The sequence below is a fragment of the Cervus elaphus genome, chromosome 16 (genome assembly GCF_910594005.1).
Source record: "Cervus elaphus chromosome 16, mCerEla1.1, whole genome shotgun sequence".
Lineage (NCBI taxonomy): Eukaryota > Metazoa > Chordata > Mammalia > Artiodactyla > Cervidae > Cervus > Cervus elaphus.
In genome coordinates this window covers 34,327,270-34,352,385 of record NC_057830.1, presented here as the reverse complement: position 1 = coordinate 34,352,385, position 25,116 = coordinate 34,327,270, and the positions used below count along the sequence as shown (strand labels likewise).

At 40.6% G+C, this 25,116-nt stretch overlaps 1 protein-coding gene across 4 annotated transcripts in view; it reads right to left on the bottom strand.

Annotated features, from left to right (window-relative positions):
- The window catches only part of FRMD3 (FERM domain containing 3), a 326,745-nt gene that overhangs the window by 28,127 nt on the left and 273,502 nt on the right, over nucleotides 1-25,116 (bottom strand). The window contains exon 1 of one of the 4 annotated variants that reach the window (XM_043927508.1): nucleotides 12,848-13,132. The exons of the other annotated variants lie outside the window; for them this stretch is intronic. Coding sequence (XP_043783443.1) covers nucleotides 12,848-12,974 — 127 coding nt within the window. The 5' untranslated portion in view covers nucleotides 12,975-13,132. Of the gene's footprint in view, nucleotides 1-12,847; nucleotides 13,133-25,116 lie in introns of those variants that run through there. 4 annotated transcript variants of the gene reach the window in all.

Here is a 25,116-nt window from a genome sequence, read left to right as displayed (position 1 = left end):
ATGACATTATAGTTAGAGCATTATTTTGACTTTTAAAGTTCTGTGTAAGTAGACTGAATTTTCTCTTGAGTTTCATTTCAGGATGGTAGAGAGGATATTAAGATCTTTGTTATTACGTGGAGACACTGAATCTGAAAGGACCGACAATTACTGCTTAAGAACTCACAAAACTCTCAGGTCTCTGCAAAGGTCACATGTTTGTTGCCTGTTAACTGGAACCATCCTTGCTGTGGTGAGCTAACTTCTGATTGACCTCCTTATGTTGATCAGTATGGCCATCTTGGCTCTGGGAGGTGTGCTGCACTCTTGAATTGAGGGTAGGGAGAGAGGAGTGAAGGAAGAGTGTGAGAGACGGAAAGAGGTCATCACTCCACTTCTAGGAAATAGGATGAAGTGGAAGGAGCTATAGCCTGGAATTCTGGGGACCTAGATTCCATTTCACCCAACTTGCTTTGTGTCCTTGGATATGTCTATGAGTCTTGGACTTTTTAACCTAAAAACTGACCACACCCTTCCCAGTTCCAGCATTCTGTGACTTGATCTTAGTCTAGGTCTCAACAAAATGTCCCACTTAAAACTATACATGCGCTTTCCCTGAAAGCACCAATCATCTGCATATAACAAGCAGATATTTCTGCTGTATCTACAGAAGAACATTGCAGAAGAGGGAAAAAGACAAGGGCACTAAAAAAAAAAAAAATTTCTTGTTCCACACTGGATGGTGTGGAACCATCTTAATTTTTACAGGGCTAGACATTTTAGGCCTGTGATCATGTGATATTCATAAAAGGAGATGAGGAAACTGAGGTTCAGAGAGGTTAAGTAACTTGCATAAGGTCATGACTCCAGGAAACAACACAGCAGGAGTTTGTACCCAAGCCTGTCTGACTCCAAAGCTTTGGAGTAACCACCATGGTCTTAGTTACATTCCTGAAGAGAAGGCAATCTGGGAGGCCCAGAGGGACCCTCACTTTTCAATAAAAGAGGAAAAATCGTCCATGTTTTTGGCCAATTTCATTTGCTGAAACCACAGTATCATTATATGTAAGGTGAGCCCTTGTCCCTATTTGCCTGGTATAGTTCCTATTGCCTGCTGTCCCAGCAGCATTAAAATGCCTATTTTACCCCCAAAAGATTTGCCTGGTAGATTTTATAGTCACCTAATTATGTTTCTATGTCACAGCTCCTGTGATTGTATCATGGCCAGGAGAGAAGCAAAATAAATAAATAAAACCACTTACTGTTATGGGGATTAATGGTTTAGATTAGAAATAAACCTTCAAGTTTATTTTATTCTGCACGTGCTATCAGTCCGTAAAATGTTTTCTATCCACATTAAGTAGCATGCAGACTTCCAACTGTAGTAACACAGTATGTCGTAAACCTCCTATGTGACTCTTTTATCTTCCCTTTGTTGGGGATAAAGTCTAATCCTTCAAGTGAAGCTTGTGTCACATAGGTTTAAAAGAAAATATCCTGAGGATGACTTGTACATTCTCAGAGGAGAGTTTTCACTTTCAGGCATGGGCACTGCAAAATATCTCACACTAGAAATGTACCTGATGCCTCTGAATAAACTTGGGAGGCTGCCTGTTCATTCTATTTAAAACCCGTTAGAGTCATCCCAGTGACTCAGGAAAGTATAGACGAATGGAAACTTAGACACACACACACACTTCACAGGAAATCCTAATGTTCCTCCAGCCATGAGCACCAGTCTCACTTCCCTTTGTTATCACCCACCAATGTCTTGCTTATGCCTCTAATAAGAGTAGCTGAGCATTTTGAAACCTCTGTCTTACAATGATTTTGATTTCAACATCTAGAATTCAAGAGAATCAATCCTTGTCCTTACATTGCAACAGTCAACTGCCCCTTCCAGACCACTGAAGTGTCTCTCACCAAGGTATCCAATGATCAGCATGTTGCTGAAGACAATGTGCATTCTTTCCTGCCCTTCTACTGGCCACTGTACCTCTGTGACTCCACACTCTCTTGGTTTCCATCTCATGATTCTAAGCTACTTCTGTCTTTCCCACAGCCTTTTCATGTCTACCTGTAGTAGCTCAGCTCTCTGCTCTTGTCATACTGAACTCTGCCATTGGAATCTCAACCGTATGCCTGGCTCCACCAATCTCCTGCAGCATTCCTCAGCACAGCTCTGCAAGTCACTAGTGTCCCTGCCCATTTTTCCTTGAAATTAGCTTAGGAAACTGTGCACAATATCACTTTTGGATATTATTATTAAGGTTAAGAGTACAAGATCTCATCCAAAAGTTATGGCTGTGGAAAACCATATGGAGATTCCTCAAAAAAAAAAAAAACTAAACTAAAAATAGAACTAACTCATGACCCAGAAATTGCACTCCTGTGTATATCCAAAAAACTTCAGTTTATCCAAGAAAAAGAAAACCCCTAAAAACATTAATTAAAAAAGACAGATGAACCCCAGTGTGCATAGCAACATTATTTACAATCACCAAGATAAGGAAGCAACCTGTCTACCAACAGGTATTGGAACAATGAAGATGCTGTGTATACATACAGTGGAATGCTACTAAGCCGTAAAGATGAAACCTTGCCATTTGCAGCAACATGGACGGACTTGAAAGGCATTACGTTAAGTGAGATAAGTCAGACAAAGGCAAATACTGTATAGTATCACTTATATGGGGAATCTAAAAAACACTACAAACCAGCAAATATAACAAATAGAAGGAAAATCACAGATAAAGAGAAAAAACTAGCAGTTTCCGTGGAGGGAAGGGAGGAGGGAGGGGCAACATAGAGGTAGGGGATTAAAACGTATAAACTATTAGGTATAAAGTAAGCAACTAGGATATATTGTACAACACCAGGAATATAGCCAATATTTTATTTTATTTTTTAAGTTTTATTGAAATATAGTTGACTTATGGGCTTCCCTGGGGCTTCACATGGTAAAGAATCTTCCTGCAGTGCAGGAGACCCAGGTTTGATCCCTGGGTTGGGAAGATTCCCTGGAGAAGGAATTGGCTACCCACTCCAGTATCCTTGCCTGGAGAATCCCATAGGCAGAGGAGCCTCACGGGCTACAGTCCATGGGGTTGCAAGAGTTGGACACAACTGACTGAGTTAATTTATAATGTGTTGGTTTCAGATGTACAGCAGAATGATTTAAAATCCTCTTCTATTATAGGTTATTACAAGATACTGAGTATAGTTTTCTTGTGCTATACAGTAGGTTTTTGTGGCTTATCTAGTTTATATATTATTGTTGTTTGTCGCTAAGTTGTGTCTGACTCTTTGCGACCCCATGAACTGCAGCACGTCAGGCTTGTCTGTCATCCGCTATCTCCCAGAGTGTGCTCAAACTCATGTCCATTAATTCGATGATGCCATCCAACCAACTCATCCTCTGTTGCCCCCTTTTCCTCTTGCCCTCAGTCTTTCCCAGCATCAGGGTCTTTTCCAGTGAATCAGTTCTTCACATCAGGTGGGCAAAGTATTGGAGTTTCAGCATCAATCCTTCCAATGAATATTCAGGGTCGATTTCCTTGAGGATTGACTGGTTTGATCTCCTTGCTGTCCAAGGGACTCTCAAGAGTATTTCCAGCACCACAATTCAAAAGCATCAGCCTTCTTTATGGTCAACTCTCATATCCATACAAGACTACTAGAAAAACCGTAGATTTGACTATATGGACCTTTGTCTGCAAAGTGATGTCTCTGCCTTTTAATATGCTGTCTCGTTTTGTCATAGCTTTTCTTCCAAGGAGCAAATGTCTTTTAATTTCATGGCTATAGTCACTGTCTGCAGTGCTTTTGGAGCCCAAGAAAATAAAATCTGACACTGTTTCCACTTTTTCCCCATCTATTTGCCATGAAGTGATGGGGCTTGGTGCCATGATCTTAGTTTTTTTGAATGCTGAGTTTTAAGCCAGCATTATCATCCTCCTCAAGAGGCTCTTTAGTTCCTCTTTGCTTTCCGCCATTAGAGTAGTATCATGTGCCTATCTGAGGTTGTTGATATTTCTCCCAGCAGTCTTCATTCCAGCTTGCGATTCATTCAGCCAGGCATTTCCCATGATGTACTTACATATAAATTAAATAAACAATGTGACAATATACAGCCTTGATGTACTCCTTTCCCAATTTTGAACCAGTCTGTTATTCCATGTCCAGTTCTAACTTCTGCTTCTTGTCATGCATACAGGTTTCTCAGGAGACAGGTAAGGTGGTCTAGTATTCCCATCTGTTTAAGAATTTTCCACAGTTTGTCAAAAGCTTTAGCATAGTCAATGAAGCAGATTTTTTTTTTTTTGTAATTCCCTTGCTTTTTCTCTGATCCAGTGGATGTTGGCAATTTGATCTCTACCTGTGCCTTTTCTAAATACAGCTTGTAAGTTTAGAAGTTCTTGGTTCATGTATATTTGAAGTCTAGCTTGAAGGATTTTGAGCATTACCTTGCTAGCATATGAAATGAGTATTGTTGTAGGACAGTTTGGACATTGTTTGGCATTGCCTTTCTTTGGGATTGGAATGAAAACTGACCTTTTCCTGTCCTGCGGCCACTGATGAGTTTTCCAAATTGGTGGCATATTGAGTGCAGCACTTTAACAATATCATCTTTTGTGATTTGAAATAGCTCAGCTGGAATCCTATCACCTCCACTAGCTTTGTTCATAGTAATGCTTCCTAAGGCCCACTTGACTGCATACTCCAGGTTGTCTGGCTCTAGGTGAGTGACCACACCATCATGATTATCTGGGTCATGAAGACATTTTTGTGTAGTTTTCATGTGTATTCTTGCCATCTCTTCTTAATCTCTTCTGTTTTTGTTAGGTCCTTGCCATTTCTGTCCTTTATTGTACCCATCTTTGCATGAAATCTAAGTACCTTGTTATCTCCAATTTTCCTGAAGAGATCCCTAGTCTTTCCCATTCTGTTGTTTTCCTCTATTTCTTTGCATTTTTCATTTAAGAGACTTTCTAATCTCTTCTTGCTATTTTTTGGAACTCTACATTAACTTGGGTATATCTTTGCCTTTTGCTTCTCTTCTTTTCTCAGCTATCTGTAAGGCCTCCTCAGACAACCACTTTGCCTTCTTGCATTTCTTTTTCTTAGGGATGGTTTTGGTCACCACCAATGTTTGTACAATGTTACAAACCTTCATCCATAGTTCTTCGGGCACTCTGTCAACCAGATCTAATCCCTTGAATCTATTGGTCACCTCCTCTGTATAAGGGATCTGATCTAGGTCATACTTGAATGGTCTAGTGGTTTCTCCTATTTTCTTCAATTTAAGCCTGAATTTTGCAAGAAGGAGCTCGTGATCTAAGCCACAGTCAACTCCAGGTCTTGTTTTTGCTGATTACAAGTGTTGGTGAGGATGTAGGAAAAGGGGAACTCCTGTGCACTGTTGGTTTACGCACTATGGAAAAAAGTATGGAGGTTCCCCCAAATTAAACAGAACTACCATATGATCTAGCAATCCCCACTTCTGAGTATATATCCAAAGGAAATGAAAACAGGATCTCAAAGAGAAATCTGCAGTCCTATGTTCACTGCAGCATTACTCACTATAGCGAAGATATGGAAACAACCTAAATGGCCATCAGTAGATGAATGGATGGGCTTCCCTGGTAGCTCAGCTGGTAAGGAATCTGCCTGCAATGCAGGAGATCCCAGTTCGATTCCTGTGTTGGGAAGATCCCCTAGAGGAGGGATACGCTACCCACTCCAGTATTCTTGGGCTTCCCTGGTGGCTCACATGGTACAGAATCCAACTGTAATGCGGGAGACATGGGTTGATCCCTGGATTGGGAAGATCCCCTGGAGGAGGGCATGGCAACCCACTCCAGTATTCTTGCCTGGAGAATCCCCATGCACAGAGGAGCCTGGCGGGCTACTGTCCATGGGGTTGCAAAGAGTCAGACATGACTGAGCGACTAAGCACAGCACAGATGAATGGATAAAGAAGATGTAGTATATGCACACGATGGAATATTATTCAACCGTAAGAAAGAAGAAAATCCTGCCATCTGTGACAGCATGGATGGGTGAAATAAGTCAGAGAAAGACAGAAACCCCCTGGTATCACTTATATTAGAATCTGAAGGAAAAGGAAAAGTCAAACTCATAGAAACAGAAAGTAGTAAAATGGTTGCCATGGACTAGAGGGTGAGAGAAAGGGGGAAAGGGTACAAAGTTTCAGCTGGAAGATGAATAAGGTTTGGTGTTCAAATGTAAAACATGATCTTTATGGTTGATAATAGTGTTTTACATAATTGACATATGCATGAGAGTAGAACTTAAGTGTTCTCATTAAAAAAAAAATAAATATGTGAAGTAATGCATGTACCAATTAGGGGGAACTTTTCACAATGTGTATCAAATTGCCACAATGTATACTTTAAATATCATTCAGTTTTGGCAATTATGCCTCAATAAGCTGAAATTAAAGAGAGTACAAGCTCTGTCTTATTCTATATCTGAATCCTGGCCTTGTATTGTCATGTAACCTTGGACAAGCTACTAAGTCACTCTTTTCTGTAAAATCTATAAAATGGGAAAAATTCAGGCCATATTGTATGGGGATATTGTGCACAGAGGAGTCATAAATAAACATGTGGGAAGTGGTTGGCACTTAGTAAACACTCAATAACATTACTATTTACATATTCAAATGTCTGAGAGATCCTAAGGAGAAGAAACCAGTTTTGTTTTATTTAACTCAATAACTGGTTTAGGACTTCCCTGGTGGCTCAGTGGTAAAGAATCTACCTGCCAATACAGAAGACATGGGTTCAATTCCTGGTCGGGGAAGATGCCATTTGCCATGGAGCAACTAAGCCTTTCAAGCCTGTGAGCCACAATTACGGAGCCCATGTACCGCAGGTACTGAAGCCTCCATGTCCTAGAGCCCATGTTCCACAACAAGAGACGCCACCGCAATGAGAAACCCATACACTGCAATGAAGAGTAGCCCCTGCTCACCGCAACTAGAGAAGAGCATGCACAGCAAAGAAGACTCAGCACGGTCAAAATAAATAAATATATAAAATTATTTTTTTAAAAACTGGTTTAACTTGACCAGAGATGTTTGAACATGACTTAGTTTGAGAAATACATATTCTGCATCTCTGATCCATCTCAACTCAGAACCATCCAGTGAGCTGCAGACTCACCAGACACCTGAGTGTAGGATCATCAACCTCAGTATATCCAAATCCAAGCAATGTATGTCCCACCCCAGCCTTTTCCTCCTCTACTAGTTACTACATAGTATTAATAAAGAGCACCACCCTCTGCCCACACCAGCAATCTAAGGGTTGGCCATAACTTTTCACTCACTGCTCACTCCTAACATGTCACCAGCTTCTATAAATTCTGCCACTATATTCACTTTCAAAGTGGTCCCTGCCTCTCCATCACCCCATGCTTGAGAGTGAAAAAAGTGAAAGTGTTAGTCACTCAGTCATGTCTGACTCTTTGCAACTTTATGGACTGTAGCCCACCAGGCTCTTCTGTTCATGAGATTTCCCAGGCAAGTATACTGGAGTGGGTAACCATTCCCTTCTCCAGGGGATCTTCCTGATCCAGGGACTAAACCCAGGTCTCCTGCATTGCAGGCAGATTCTTTACCATCTGAGCTACCACGGAAGTCCAAAGAATACTGGAGTGGGTAGCCATTCCCACCTCTCTATCACCCCATGACTACCACTTCTCAACTGCCTAAGAGCAGTGGCCTCCTCACTGGTTTCCCTGATCTCAGTCTCACTCCTGAATTGTTGCCAGAAATATAATTTTAAATGCCTAATTAGTTGTATGAATTCTCTTCTTAAAAGGTTTTTCATGCCTTTCAGGATAAACTTTAAACTCCATTTTAGTATATAAAGCCACCTCTACCCCACACATTACCATCATTCCTATTTATTTTGTTGTTGTTGTTCAGTCACCCAGTCATGTCCAACTCTGTGACCCCATGGACTGCAGCACGCCAGGCTTCCCTGTCCCTCACCATCTCCTGGAGTTTGCCCAAGTTCATGTTCATTTCGTCAGTGATGCCATCCAGCCATCTCATCCTCTGACACCCTTTTCTCCTTCTGCCCTCAATCGTTCCCAGCATCAGGGACTTTTCCAATGAGTCGTCTGTTCGCATCAGATGCCCAAATATGTCACACTATATCATGCCTCCTTGACTTTGCACAAACTGCCTTTCCCTGGAAAGTCCTTCTGCACCCAGATGATTCCTACTTATTCTTGAAGATTTAATGTTTCACCTTCTCTTAGAAGGCTCTCCTACATAGATGCTTATCTCATAGTTTCCATGGTTGACTCATCCATTTCTCTCCCAGCTAATTAGTCTAAGCCAATTACAGTAATTTCATTCTCTCTGGTTTGGAAGTGGGCATGTGAGCCAACCCTGAAAATGAAAAATGAAGGGAAGATTTGCCTGGGGAGGGGGGGAAGTTCTGAGAAAGGTTTCTTGCTTCTAAGAAGAACATACTGGACAGATAACGGACTTTCTCTTGACATTGTATGTGAAGGAGACACCAGGAATTCTGGCAGCCATCCTATGATGCTGACAGCAAATGGTCTGAGGGGGAGTTCTGGCTAACTGACAAGAGCAGTGCAGAGAGATGAAGTGAACCTGGCTCCTCAGTCCTGGAATCCTCCCTGACTCTGGACTTGGTGCAGTCTTGGATAATAAATCACCGTATTATCTAAACCAGAGTTTGTTAGAGTTACTTGCTGCTAATGGTGTCCTAACTGATGCAGCTGTCAGCATCTCATGGGGCTCTCTGTCATCACAGTCAATCATCACACCAAAAGCAGGAACAGGACAGAAAACCCTCACTGCACTTCGGCATCATTGTGGTGAACTTCAATAATGCAATATGATAAAGACAGAAAATAAGAAGTGTAAATATTGGAAAGGAGGGCACAAAACTATGACTATCTCTAGGTTATTCTATCAGCTACAGGAAAAGGCAAAGATTCTAATAAGAAGCTAGGGGGATTAATTAGAAGTCAGTCAGGTGTTCAGCTTGAAAGCAACGAAGACCATATAAAAATATGATGATGGAAAATCCCATTCAAAATAGCTAAATGTACAAATTAGAACAGGCACGTTATATCTAGGATATCCATAAGAAATATTCAAAACTTGCATGAAGACAATACTAAAACATAGCTGAATAACATAAAAGAATACCTTGGAAAAATGAAGGAATATAACAATGTTCCTGAATAGGAGAACTTAATTATTTTGAAGATCCATATCTCTTCTAATTAAAATTTACTGCAATTTTAATACAAATCTCAACACATTTTCAAAAATGACAAATGAGAAAGTGCACATGATTATCAAGAAACTCTGGATAAAAAAAGATCCATAAGGGGGAATTTGACCTATCTGATGTCAGAACTATACTACTGTTCATAATGGAGCAGGAATACTAAAATATGCAATTCAGAAATACACCTTTGAAAATAATGAGAGGTTATGATAAATAACTCTGAGAAAAATCACCAATTGGGAAGGAGAAAAAGTATATCCCTACTTCATGTCAAACACACATTAAAAATTCCAAAGAAGTCAGCAAGTCAATTAAAAGCAAATATTAGATCAAACCACATGAAATCACTATTTTTGTAGGTCAAAGGCAGTTGACTATCAGAAATTTCACATAGTTAAAGCTAACACATTGATTTTGAGGATGAAAACACAGGAAACATGTTTATAGTCTTGGAATGAGGGACACTGAAAAAACATAAAACTCAGAAAAGAAGTCTGCACATGTAGAAATTGTCTGTGCATATGAAAAGTACCTGTGCTACAAAGTTAACATTAAAATAAGTTAAAAGCTCAAAATCCTTCAAGCTAGGTTTCAACAGGATGTGAACCGAAAACTTCCAGATGTACAAGATGGATTTAGAAAAGGCAGAGGAACCAGAGAGCAAATTGCCAACATCCATTGGATCATAGAAAAAGCAAGGGAATTCCAGAAAAACATCTACTGCTTTATTAACTACTCTAAAGCCCTTGACCGAGTAGACCACGACAAATTGTGGAAAATTCTTAAAGAGATGGGAATACCAGACCACCTTACCTGCCTAAAAAACCTGTATACAGGTCAGGAAACACCAGTTAGAACTGGACATGGAACAATGGACTGGTTCAAAATTGGGAAAGGAGTATGTCAAGGCTGTATATTGTCACCCTGCTTATTTAACTTATATGCAGAGTACATCATGTGAAATGCCAGGCTACATCTAGCTGGACTCAAGCTCAAGCTGGACTCAAGCTCAAGCTGGAATCAAGACTGCCGGGAGAAATATCAATAACCTTAGCTATCCAGATGACACCACTCTAATGGCAGAAAGCAAAGAAGAACTAAAGAGCCTCTTGATGAAGGTGAAAGCTGTGCTTAGTCATTCAGTCACATCTGACAGTTTGCAACTGTAGCCTGCCAGGGTCCTCTGTTTATGGGGATTCTGCAGGCAAGAATACTGCAGTGGGTTGCCATGCCCCCCTCCAGGGGATCTTCCCAACCCAGGGATTGAACCCAGGTCTCCTGCACTGCAGGCGGATTCTTTACCATCTGAGCCACCAGGGAAGCCCAATAAAACTGGAGTGGGTAGCCTATCCCATCTCCAGGGAAACTTCCCAGCCCAGGAGCCAAACTGGGGCCTCCTGCATTACAGGTGGATTCTTTACCAGCTGAGCTACCCTGAAAGCCAAAGGTGAAAGAGGAGAGTGAAAAAGCTGGCTTAAAACTCAATACTCAAAAAACTAAGATCATGGTATCTGTCCCATCATTTCATGGCAAACTGATGGGGGAACAATGGAAACAGTGACAGACTTTACTTTTTGGGGCTCCAAAATCACTGCAGACGGTGACTGCAGCCATGAAATTAAAAGATGCTTGCTCCTTGGAAGAAAAGCTACGATCAATCTAGACATCATATTAAAAAGCAGAGGCATCGTTTTTCTGACAAAGATCCATTTAGTTGAAACTATGGTTTTTCCAGGAGTCATGTAAGGATGGGAGAGTTAGACCATAAAGAAGGCTGAACGACGAAGAATTGATGCTTTCGAATTGTGATGCTGCAGAATACTCTTGAGAGTCCCTTGGACAGCAAAGAGATCAAACCAGTCAATCCTAAAGGCAGTAAGTCCTGAATATTCACTGGAAGGACAGATGCTGAAGCACCAATATTTTGGCCACATGATGTGAAGAGCCAACTCATTGGAAAAGACCCTGATGCTGGGAAAGATTGAAGGCAGGAGGAGAAGGGGGCGACAGAGGATGAGACAGTTGGGTGGCATCACTGACTCAATGGAAATTAAAGAACAGGCAAGCCTGGAGTGCTGCAGCCCATGGGGTCACAAAGAGTTGGATATACTGAGCAACTGAACAACAACAAAATTAAAAGCCAAGAACAAATTAGGAGGAAAAAAGATAATATAAGAATTCCCACAATCTATAAGGGAAGGACAAAAATGAAACAGAAATGCACAAACAAGTAATTCCAAGCAGACATGCACATGGATAATTATCCTCTGAAAAGATGCTCACCTTTACAAGTAAAAAGGAACAGGTATATTAAAATAATAAAATCTCATTTTTTTTTCCCAATCTTAGAAATTGGTCACATCAGGGTTAGTGCTTATGTGGGGAAGAAGTCATTCTTGTACTCACCTTTTTAGTGAGTATTAGTTTTTCAGAGGATAATTTGTTTGCCCATCTCCATCAAAATTTAAAATGTGTATATCCGTCAAATCAGCAGTTATGCTTTTAAGAATCTGTCATAGAGAAATACTTGTATACACACATTCCTTGGCATATGTCTGTTACAACCACTAAATAGGAAATATCAATTTCCAGTAATAATTTGGTGATTAAATAAATTATGATATGTTTTTACTATAAGATATTATTCAGCCAGTTTTAAAAGGATACAGGTTAATATGTATTGATATGGAAAGTCCTTCATGCCATATGATAAATTGAAAAAAAAAAGAACTATAATATATATTGAACAATCCCACTTATGATAAAAAAAATCCTATATCCATTCTACATGTCAATGTACATAGATTGGCTATCAGGAACATTAGGGTCAAGGAAAACATTCTATAAAATTATACTTTAAAATATCTCTTATAAGAACACATCATCTATTATCTATGTCATTATACAAATACAACTAAGTTCACTTAGGAGTGATTTCCACAAATGTGCATGAGGTATGGCCAATTCCAGACATTTCCCAGGATTTTAAAAATTTTAATCATTTGGTGAAAACCATATATTTGTATATATGTATGTATTCCCATTTTCTCCAAGGACCACAAAATATATTTTCAATGAAAAGGAAACTGGCAGAACCTCAGTTTGATCCCGATTCTTTAACTGATACTATATTTCAGGACCATACTTTAGGACAGCTCTACTTTGAAGATATAGGAGGGTCTTGCCTCATCCAGGAAAGCGCACTTGAAGATCTTACCCTTTAAACAATGAAAGGAGGGAGGAGCATATTTTGATCATCCAACCTGCCTTCTCTGTAATCATCCCTCATTCCTGAGCCAATGGATTGGACACACCACCACTGCCTCCTTCCTAACCGAGCTACTGACTAGCATGTAATTCATTAGCCTTTAGGATGACTTCCTACCATGTCACTTAAGGAGAGTGTCAGGACCTCCATTTGAAGCCCTCCCATCTTCCCTCAGGGCCTGCCCACTCTCCTTCCTGCCTCCCTGCCTTTCTCCCTCCTTCTCCTTCTCATCCTTATCACAGACTTCTGACATTCTCAGGTGAGTGCAGACCAGAGCCGGCTGCAGGGCACGTACCCGTGTTTCTGGCTGTGATCTTGGCACTGTGTCTCAGCAGACGGACAAACACATTGCTGCTGCAGTGGTTCGCCAACTGCAGGCGGAGACCCCTCCGAGTCTGGATCTTGACCAAGCATTTTGCCATTACTGTTTCTTCAGTTCTCCGTGTCTCCTCTGCCTGTCATGGCCCAGGGAAGCTACCACCAGCCATAGTGGCTTTGACCTTTCACTAACTGTCCATTCTGTTTTAAAGGACCGAGGCAGGGCCCACTGAATGAATCAAATGTCAGGCTCCTAATGCAGCCAACAGAAATAACTTAGGAAGGATCAGCATGGGGCCAGAGGAGGGAGGGGGATGCTATTTTTAAACTCTCCACTCACTCCGCTGACAAACAATGAAATAATATACAACATCCTTACCCTAGCCAATTCAAAACCATCCAGGCCAGAGGACCCCAGCCCAATGTCCTACAGAGTCCTAGGAACTGAATGCCTCCCCCACCGCACAAAAATAAAACAATACCCAGGCAACTCTGTGATGGAGAAACAACCCACCTTGATTTCTTTAAAAAAATATTTGAATCTTTATTATGTTCTAGAGCAGTGCTTTTCAATAAAAATAAAATGCAAGCCACAATAAAGAACAAAAAGGAAGCATTTGAAAAGTGAAAGAAATAAAATTAAATTTAATGAGGTGTTTTATTTGAAGCCAAGATATCTAAACTGGTATCATGCACCATGTAACAATATCAAAATAATACAATAGTTTAGATACTTTTTGGTACTAAGCCTTTGAAATTGGTGTGCATTTGCACGCTTACAGCATGTCTCAGTTCAGCAAACAGCAGGACACGACTTACCGACCGAACAACAGCAGCACTGCCAATGCTCAGCAGCCACGTGAGATTGCCATATTGGACAACACGGCTCTGGACAAAGTGCTGAGGACCTCGCGGCATTATCTCTGTCCTCACAAGGATGCTAAAATGTCCCTTTTTGGATAGAAAAGGAAACAGCATCCTGGAAAGAGTAACCGACTTGACCAAATTCACAAAGTAAGTGGCAAAGCCATGATTTGAACCTAAGCATCCAGTATCAGTTGACTAAGAAGACAGTCTCCCAGGAGGACAGCTGCTGGTACCCCTACTTCTAACCTCGTGTTTCAAATGTAGGATCTGAATATAATTTAATTCTCTCTCTCAAGACTTTGAAAGTCCTGTACTTGTACCTCTGAGCATGAAATGTGCTTGCATCCCAGAGTCAGTGTTCTGGGAGCAAAATGTTTTCAATATTTTAGGAATATTGAAAAATTCCTATATTTGAAAATATTTCAGCTGATTAGTAACTGTGCCCCATATACTATCATTCAGTTCTATTTCTTGGCTGGTACATTTTTCACTTTCATTTTTAGAGGAAAAAAAATTTTCCTCCCACTATTATGCATGTATGCATTTTTCTTCTTTAAATAGCTACTGAGGGCAAAAGATAATTTTCTAATAAAAATATTCTTTTTTTCTCTCCTCTCTTGACAAAACAAAACATTATGTGCAGAGTAGTCAGTTGAAATTATGCATTGTTATATGTCACTGTGGGAATATAAATTGATCTAGAATTTCTGGAAAAAAGTTTAACAAAATATATTGAGTTTTATGGCATGATATCTGTTGACTCAAAGATTCCACTTTTAGGAATTTAGCCTGAGGAAATAATGAGAAATGTTGACAAAGATTTATGGACAAAGATTTTTATCAGAGTGTCATTTATTGTAGCAAAAAGGAAAAAAAAAAGTCAATCTAAATTTCCAGTGGGAAAATGATTAAATTCATGTGATGGAATATTGTACATCCATTAAAATGTATGTTTAGGAGTTTAATGATGTGGGGGAAAGCTTGCAATATATTGATTACTGGAAGAAGCAGTTTATATAAGCAGTATGACCTCAATTATATAGAAATGTACACTACAGACCAGACTATAAATTTTGATAGGGGAGAATGGGGAAGCCAGCTATGCACTGTGGGTGGAGGTCACTGCTAGATATCTCCCAGGGGCCTCCCTCTCCCCACCCACAGGTTATCAGTTCCAGTTTCAACAGGGCAGTTCCTCCTCTCACCAGGATTAGTCAATTTCCAAACCTGACACTTGAAAGGAAAATACTCCTAAAAATTCACAATATTTTCACCCCTTTGCAATTCCCTTTTTGATATAATTCTGAACAGAATCCCCATTTATAAAAAGATAGGCTGCACAGAGGTGGGGCCCTGGGACAGTACCTGCTAGGCCTTCCCTCACTAGCCACCAACAGCAGTTACTGAAAAACTACTGAAAATCTTTAGGATACTGAAAAACACATCAGAGAGTCCCCATGCCAAATGAATCAATACTGTGCCGGGAACACAGACCAAGGATTTTAAAGATTAATGTGGGCTCACTGGCATGGCAGTAGACCAGGCCTCAGATATTGAGAACACCTCCCTTTGCCTATTTGGATGGAATATAGATGAATCTGTGTGCTTATCATTATAAATAAAGACAACATGATGTGACTTGATAGTACACTCTAAACAAACAGCCCATCCCCCCCCAAAAAAAACCCAAAGCAACAACAAAAAAACAAAATGAAAACTCCTAAAAGCAAATAAAAAACCTGAAACAAAACCACCACCATCCCTTCTATCTGTTCTTTTCCATGGAGAGTTATTCTCTTAATTCTCAAGCTTAAAATTTCACTATAGTTTTGAAGTGTCTCCTTTCCTTTTAGTAACTATAACTAATGATAAAAAATATTTTGCATCTCGTACATGTAAAATTTTTTTCTTACTTTAAGTTGTTCCCACTCTTTAAGTTACTTTTCAGAGATCTTAAGTATGATTCTTTTATCCTCTTTCTTCGGGGACTTTCAGCTTTTATTTAGAGGGAAGGAACCAGCAGGACCAGCATCCCATGTTATCCCAGCCACTTCTGTCTACCTTGCCCTGTTCTACCCAGAGGTGTGGCTACATTTCAAGAGGATGAAACAAAGGGAAGCAGAGCCAAGCCAAGGATCCTGGGAGAAACTGCCCAAGAAGCTTGTGCTTGTTCTAGGCACTGCGCTCATAGACCCGACAGCAATAGCACAACACTTGGATGCCCTTGAACACCCTTCCTGTTTAGATTTGTCTTGTTTGTTTGAAGAATCAGGAATGCATGTCTGGGCAGTGACAAGAAGCTAAAGAAAGCAGCAGATATGTGTGAAGAGAGGAATTGATTTTCCACAATGAGATGCCAGAAACACTGATAAATCAGGCAGAAGCCACAGCAGAGGAAGAGAGTTCAATGATAAGAGCTGTTCATAAGCCTGGATTTCATGTCTGCTTTGGGGACAAACTTGCTGGCACAGGTTTGAGGCAAGGGAACAAGTCTGTCTTTGCTTTGTGGGTGACTGGGAGCGACTACATGACTTGGAACCCTAGGGCATCCAAAAATGGAGGCAATAAATTTCCTACGGGTGTTAGGACAAAGAAATGAGATTGTATATATCAACTGCCTTGCATAGTGCTGGCTGCTGGTTGATGAAGGAGAACTTAAAGGAGTTACAGAAAGTAAAAGTAAAGGCACAACCTCTGGGTCCTAATCCTGGTTGTACCATTTATCTGATTTCAGTTTCCATGCCTGTAAAATGAGCAGAGCAAAGGCAGGACCTATCTCCCAGGGCTGCTAGGAGGATTAATGAAGGTGATCCATGAGGCATGTTCAGATCAGGGGCTATCACAGGAATTACTCAAGAAAAATTACAGATTTTTCCCCAGCACATGCTCATTCCTTTCTCTCCTTTACTCAAGGGAAAGACAGTGAGGATTTTAAATAGTCTGGATTTTCTCCCTTCTGTCAGCCATCTAACATTTCTGGTTACTTTTCCCTAAATAGGAGACAGTATTGCAGGCTGTTAAGTTTACCTGCCCTGCCCTGTGACCTCGGGAAAGCTATATAAGCTTGTTGAAGTGTAGTTTTCTGCCTGTAAAATAGGACTGATGTTGACATTCATGTAACCGAGTGCCTAGCAGACACAGTAAATGCTAGTGACTCTATCATCATCAATATCATCTACGTTATTAGTTATTTTGAAAACTAACAGGTTTCACAGGTGTAGTGGATTTGACTTTTAGTTAAAATAGTTATGGAGATTCACTGAAATTTTAGCTGACTGCTAGCTCCCATTAGGAAGATAATAAAAAGTTATTACACACATTAAATGTTCTTCATAATAAATTGAGACATCAAGTATCAGTTACTTGATACTTTATTGTATCTCAGTTTATTTGATGCCTAAATTTATTTGATGTCTAAATTATGTGAAAATCCTTGGCACTGTAACATGTTTATCATATAATGAAACATAGTAATGTTATAAAATATTTTGTGATACAATGGGTATATTCTTGGGTATATAATAACAAGAAATGGAAGCAGTTCCCAGCACCACTAAGTGATAGGGCTATTCGACCAGGTAGTCAATCATTTGTATAATTCAATTTCCTCCTTTGTAAAATGAGACAACATTATCTGTCCTATCCATTTCAAAGAAATGGTCATGAGTCTCAAATTATAGTAACTCATGGAAAAAACCCTGAAAATGTGTAAGACGCTTTGGCATATTGGATACGCTTCCTCTTATTATCTCCCTTATCAGATGAAGCACTCATTGAGTGCCTCCTCCGTGTAACACAAGAGTCCTGCTGGGTGGGGCCAGTCATCACATGCAGTGGTGGGAGATGGGCCAATAAACCTCCTGGAGAATTACAGGTGCAGACAAAACAGAATTCAAACAGCGTAGCTGGGCTCTCCTCAACACCACTGTGGGGAAAGAGAGCACTCTTCACATGAACTTCGTGGCTATAGAGCAGTGGTCCCCAATCTTTCTGGTAGCAGGGACCCGTTTCATGGAAGAGAGTTTTTCCACAGATGGGAAGGGATGGTTTCGGGATGACTCAAGCTCATTACATTTATTGTGCACTTTATTTCTATTATTATTATTACATGCGCTCCACCCCAGATCATCAGGCATTAGATCCCGGAGGTTGGGGATCCCTGCTGTAGAGGATTCTAACATAGGACTCATCTGTTTCCCTGACCATCCAATAGACTGACAACTGTGGAATCTCTAAATAGGGAGCTTATGTGAGCTGTGTCAGAGAGGGACAGACAAGAGGGGGAGAGACAGTAAGAGAGACGTAAGGGGGGACGGAGTGTCACAGTGCTCTTGCTGTCTGCTCAGACCACTGGTGATGATTTCTAGACAGGCAGGAAAAACGGACTGGACGCTCCATCAGATACTGCTCTGCTTTCACTTCTTGCCTCCTGGTGTTCTGATCCTGACTTTTTTACCCCAGACTTACAGAATTAATATTCTTGAAAATAAATCTTAGGTGGTAGTTATTATTATTATCAAAAAAGCACTACCTGCACAGTACAGGGAAGTAGAGAACTATCAGAAGGTAGGAAATGGGTGAAGGAGATCCCAATAGTCCCTCAAAGCTGACAGCCCAGAGAAAATTGCTGCTGACATTTGCTGTTTCCTACCAGACCTGCAGGAGTTTTAAGTTCAAAGGGTTGCAAGCATAGTTAAACTATTTACAAGTTGGTGAGGCCTAGAGAAGTCATAATTGAGTATGAAATTTTAACCTCAAAGCCAAAAATACCAATGTGTTGTGCTATATATCATTCCGTGTGATGTTTTGAAACTTTTAAAACTGTATTTTTTCTGTACTGTATTAAAAATCAGAGCTATCATTCCCCTGACAAAGGTCCATCTAGTCAAAGCTGTGGTTTTTCCAGTTGTCATGTATGGATATGAGAGTTGGACTATAAAAAAGGCTGAGCACTGAAGAATTAATTGATGCTTTTGAACTGTGGTGCTGGAGAAGACTCTTGAGAGTCCCTTGGACTGCAAGGAGATCCAACCTATCAATCCTAAAGGAAATCGGTCCTGAATATTCATTGGAAGGACTGATGATGAAGCTGAAGCTCCAATACTTTGGCCACCTGATGTGAAGAGCTGACTTACTGGAAAAGACCCTGATGCTGAAAAAGATTGAGGGCAGGAGAAGGGGGTGACAGAGGATGAGATGACTGGATAGCATCACTGACTCAATAAATATGAGTTTGAGCAAACTCTAGGAGACAGTGAAGGACAGGGAAGCCTGGCGTGCTGCAGTCCATGGGGTTGCAAAGAGTCAGACACAACTGAGCAACTAAACAACAACTGACTTTCTGAGTGCGATTCACCAAGATCTGAGCAAGCTGTTTGCCCGTGCTCTCCCTCCCTCCTCCTCTGAGAGAGTACCCGCGAAGGGCTGCTTTAGAAGATTCTCCTTGAACACAGACTAGCCTGCATCCATGTGAGCCAGTTCACAAACTGGATGGCTCGTCTTTCCTTCATCCAACAGATACTCCCGGAGCGCTTCAGTGTGCTAGGCACTGGCCCAGACACTTGGAATACAGTTGAGTCTGAGCCTGACTGTGGTCTTGGCCCCATCCTGGAGGGTGATACAGATGTGCAACAAGTAAACCAATACACAGACAAGATAACGTGAGTGCTAACAGGATTCATCATTGATAACTTGGCAGGAGTGGGGTTTTGGGGGTAAAGCTTCAGATGGAGCTGTTGTGGAAAGATCGTCTTAGGGTGATAGTTCGCCCTACATCTGAAGAGGAGACAGAAGGATCCAGTGTTGCAAAGGTACCTTATCATATACTGAATGCTTCTGTATAGAAGTTTATTTAGGGGTTCCTTTCTGGCCCCCAAGTCAGAGTTTTCATTACTTTTGCTTTACAGTGATGATAGGTTTGCAGCAGGCTTTGGTCTAAGCCCTTAATATACATTCTCTTGGGGATGCTGATCTTATTTTTCAGAGTATCTTTGTCTTTTTCATAGTAAAAAAATGTATTTTCTATTGCTATGCGTCAATTAATACTCATGACAACCCTGTTAACTAGGGTTATTATGTATAAATTTTACAGATAAGGAAACAGAGGCTTAAAGATTAGAAGCTACTTCCTACGAAAATAAACATCATACCCTCCCCCAAACACAGCATCACCCTTTTTCTAGACATTCACCCACCCTGTCAATTCCACCTCCTAATTCTTCTTCCTCACCACCTCGCCACCCTCTTTGGAGTCTGATGCAGCTACCCTCTCACCCTCTGACACATCCATCTCAGGGCATCTAGATACAAAGCAAGTTTTTTAAAACACTAATCTGTTCACTTCACTCACTTAAAACTGTCAGATAGCTTCTTTCAGACATACCCAGCAGGCATTTTCTTGGAACCTTTAGCTCATAAATTTAGAACAAAAGCTTAGTGATAATTTCTCATGAACACAGAATCTTAACAACTAAAGACTGATTTCATATACTTAATGGGAAATCTAAAGATGAAGAATGATACACAGCATTTGCTTAAATTACCTTCCCAGTTAGGTTCCAACGTATGATGCTGGAAACTTCTCTAGAGCTTCAGGAGAAAAGGTATTAACTTTTTTTTTTTTTTCATTTATTTTTATTAGTTGGAGGCTAATTACTTCACAACATTGCAGTGGGTTTTGTCATACATTGACATGAATCAGCCATGGAGTTACATGTATTCCCCATCCCGATCCCCTCTCCCACCTCCCTCTTCACCCGATTCCTCTAGGACTTCCCAGTGCACCAGGCCCGAGCACTTGTCTCATGCATCCCACCTGGGCTGGTGATCTGTTTCAATAGCCAGGACATGGAAGCAACCTAGATGCCCATCAGTAGACGAATGGATAAGGAAGCTGTGGTACATATACACCATGGAATATTACTCAGCTGTTAAAAAGAATTCATTTGAATCAGTTCTAATGAGATGGATGAAACTGGAGCCCATTATACAGAGTGAAGTAAGCCAGAAAGATAAAGATCATTACAGCATACTAACACATATATATGGAATTTAGAAAGATGGTAATGATAACCCTATATGCAAAACAGAAAAAGAGACACAGATGTACAGAACAGACTTTTGGACTCTGTGGGAGAAGGCGAGGGTGGGATGTTTCGAGGTATTAACTTTTGAAATGAATGAGCTTAATGTTTTGTCTTCTAGGATTCTTTTTCTTTTCATTTTCTGGTAATACAGATTCTATCAGTTAATCTATCAGTTAATTCTATCAGTTAACCCAGATTCCCTCAGTGATGGGAGGGAAGTGTTAGCTAACTCTATGGTGATCATCATTTTGTACCATATAAATGTATCAAATCAATACACTGGGCATCTTAAATGTATACACGGTTGTATATAATTATATCTCAATAAATATAAAAAGAAGAATAAATGCAAGAGTGAAAGAAAAGAAAGCTATCAGTACTTTCTTCAGAGCCAGGAGCATGTCATAGGGGAGGAGCCACTTGACAAAACAGTATGGACTGGGCCGGTGGAGCAGAGGAAACAGCAGAGAGGATCCTGTGTGGGTCTGCAGTACTGGGTGGGGGGTGGGTGGAGAGCTGCAGCCACAGAATGAGGAGAGGGCCAGGCAGGACCAATGGAGGGAAATATGGTGAGTGTGGACCAGATTGTGAGGAGCCATGAACACCTTTCAGGGCTGGACTCTACTCCACAGTCAATGGGGAAGGGTCTAGAAACTACTTCTAATAAGGGTGATGGCTCCAGCAGGAGTTTAGAGGATGGGTTAGATGAAGATCAATAAGGAAGATGCTGCAGTGTCCCCAGAGAGAGAAGAGGGGACCTGGAATGAAGCTGTAACAGCAGGCTGAAGAGTTGGGTCAATGCCGGCTACTCCTGGGTAGACTTGACAGTAGTGACCAAGTCGATGCGGGCATGGGAGGGGTATCAAGGCAAGGATGGCTTCCGGGTCTCTGGCTGGGGCAACTTCATGGATGTTCTGTCGTTAACCAAATCAGAGCAGGGGCAATTTGGAGACTGGGATTTGAGGAAGGAAGAGAACATGAGGGTAGTTGTAAGCCCATTAAGTTTGATGGGTTATCTGTCAGCTATTACATGGCATCCAAGTGGAGGTGGCCAACAAGCAGAGGAGAGTGCAGGGTGGCAGCGTGGGGCTGAGCACTAATACAAGGAGGCTAATTCAGGAGAAACAGAGAAGGTCATGGTCGCTCTCATCATGCACCTTGAATCCTGTCTCCTTATTCCAAGTTCAGTGGTCTCCATTTCCAACACCAGTGAAAAGCAAGTTTTACTGTCTTCCAGTGGTGGTTAAGACAGTGTTTTAAAATACTAATTGATTAATTAACCTGTGCTCACAAAAGTCTTGGAAGCCTTTTCTTGATCCTCAGCCCAGATAGCAAACTTAACCCACCCAACAATAAAACCACCACCACAAAGACTTAACTGTAAAGCTCACAAACCAGTCTCCAAGACAGAAAGACCTCCCCCAGCTGCAGACTGCACAAAAGGATCCACACTCTAAGTAAAAGGAAAACTGAAGGGGTCACAAATAGAGGAGAGTGTGAGATAAGAGACCTAATCTGCAAGGGTCAGGTAGCATTCGCTGACAGCAACAAGTTACCCCATGGGTGTCATCACCCAACAAGCCACCCATCGATCGTGCAGATGCAGAGTTGTCCATTCCTCTCTTATTCACTGGCCCATAGCACACTTAAAACCCTGTGAATAAAGAGATGGCCTGAATACCTATAGATACCCTCTATAGAATGGTGGTAACATGAAGGAAACCTTCCAGCACTGTCCATACATGAAACCAGATGAAATCTCCCACAGACATTGGACAGCGACTAGGAATTTCACAACTATAATGCATTCTTAGAAAAAATGTATGAGGAATTTCCCTGGAGAAGAATTTAAGCCATCTCTCTGACTAAGAAGACCCATAATTCAGACTTTTCCTTCCATATAGACAAAGAGCTTTTCCCCTATCCTGGTCAAACCCAGGACTTAAAATTTTGAGATGTTCCATAACTTAGATGTATCAAGGCAATTTATTCACAGTGCAGTTTTGTCACATGCCAACATAGGTGCCCAGAGGTTTTCCTGGGAGAAATAGGTGACAATGCTGTCCTTACTGGCCCATTAGCACAGCTGCTGCCTTTGGTCTGTTTAGGACTCTCAACCAAGAGCCTATTTCCCTTGCCTCTGTACAGGGTGAATTTGTTTTCTCATCACTTCTGCTGTATTATTTCACTCCCTCCAGGCACAAGTCACCATTACAGATAAACCATTATTGTCTGAGTAGAGGAAATTGAATTGGGCTGCATTAATAAATGGAGCTCTATTTTTTTCCATATTTCCCAACAGCTTTACAAATGGTATTAAGAATCAGGCATCTGTGCCTCTCTGTTGGGAAAAAACCAGGCTCTTCTGGAACTATGGACTCCTCATGTTGCTGCTCTGTAACGAAGGAGCTAGAGGCATCAGGTCTCAGTCCTTCACCCAACACAGCAGCCAGGAGCCTCTCTCTCTTGCATTTTAATTATATGCTTAAGATGAGAAATGCAAGAAATGTAAGAAAATTGTCTAGCCACTCTAAACCACTTTACAGTTTTGTAAAGCTACAATAAGAGACATTCATATATATAATTTGGTAGGAGGTAGGAGAATGAAAGATACTTTTATATATTTATGTGATTAATAAGGTATGTATGTTAAAATGATGACTTACTTCACTCTGCATGGTAGTCTCTAGGTCCATCCATGTCTCTGCAAATGGCACAGTTTTGTTCCTTTTTATGGCTGAGTAATATCCCATTGTATATATGCACCATATCTTCTTCATCCATTCCTATGTTTATGGACATTTAGGTTGCTTCTGTGTCCTGGCTTTTGTGAATAGTGCTGCAGTGAACATTGGGGTGCATGTATCTTTTGAACCGTGATTTTCTTCAGATGTATGCCCAGGGTTGGGATTGCTGAATCATATGGTAGTTCTATTTTTAGTTTTTTAGGGAACCTCCAAACTGTTTTCCGTAGTGGCTGTGCCAGTTTACATTCCCATCAGCAGTGTAGGAGGGTTCCCTTTTCTCCACACCCTTTCCAGCATTTATTGTTTGTATGTTTTTTTTTATGATGGCCATTCTGACCATTGTGAGGTGATGCTTCATTGTAGTTTTGATTTGCATTTCTCTAATAATTAGTGATGTTGAGCATCTTTTCATGCGTTTGTTGACCATCTGTATGTCTTCTTGGCAGAAATGTCTATTTAGGTCTTTTGCCCATTTTTTGATTGGATTGTTTATTTTTTTGATATTGAGCTGGATGAGTTGTTTGTATAGTTTGGAGATTAATCCTTTGCATTTGCTTTATTTGAAAATATTTTCTCCCATTCTAAGGGCTGTCTTTTTGTCTTGTTTATGGTTTCCTTTGCTGTGTAAAAGCTTTTTTAAGTTTAATTAGGTCCCATTTGTTTGTTTTTGTTTTCATTACTCTAGGAGGTGGGTTGAAAAAAGATTTTGCTATGATTTATGTCATAGAGTGTTCTGCCTATGTTTTCCTCTAGGAGTTTTATAGTGTCTGGCCTTACATTTGGGTCTTTAATCCATTCTGAGTTTATTTTTGTATAAGTCAGAAAGAGAAAAGCAAGTATTGTATAATATCGCTTATATATGGAATCTAGAAAAATGACATAGATGAATTTATTTGCAAAGCAGCAATAGAGACACAGACATAGAGGACAGAGTATGGATACCAAGGGGGAAGGAAGAGTGGGATGAATTTGGATTGAGATTGTCACACATACACTACTATCATAAGATAGATGACCAATAACAACAGAGAGCTCTAGTCAATGTTCTGTGGTGACCTCAATGGGAAGAAAATTTAAAAAAAGAGGAGATGTGTGTGTATGTACAGCTGATTCACTTTGCTGTGCAGTAGACACGAACACAACATTGTAAAGCAATGATAATTTAATAAAGATTAATAAATAAAAAATTAAAATTGTAGGGGACTATTTAATGTCACAGAGATATGTCATGTTATATTTTAATAAGTGAAAAAGCAGATTACAAAACAGTATATCTAGTGTATTCTGATATTTATTAAAAATGTATAGATGGATTATATACATTCATACCACAATTATTTTTTGACTTTTCCTACTGTTCATGGGGTTCTCAAGGCAAGAGTACTGGAGTGGTTTGCCATTCCCTTCTCCAGGGGACTGTGTATAGTCAGAACTCTCGACCATGACCTGTCTGTCATGGGTGGCCCTGCACGGCATGGCTCATAGCTTCATTGAGTTACACAAGGCTGAGGTTGTGATCCATGTGATCATTTTGATTAGCTCTCTGT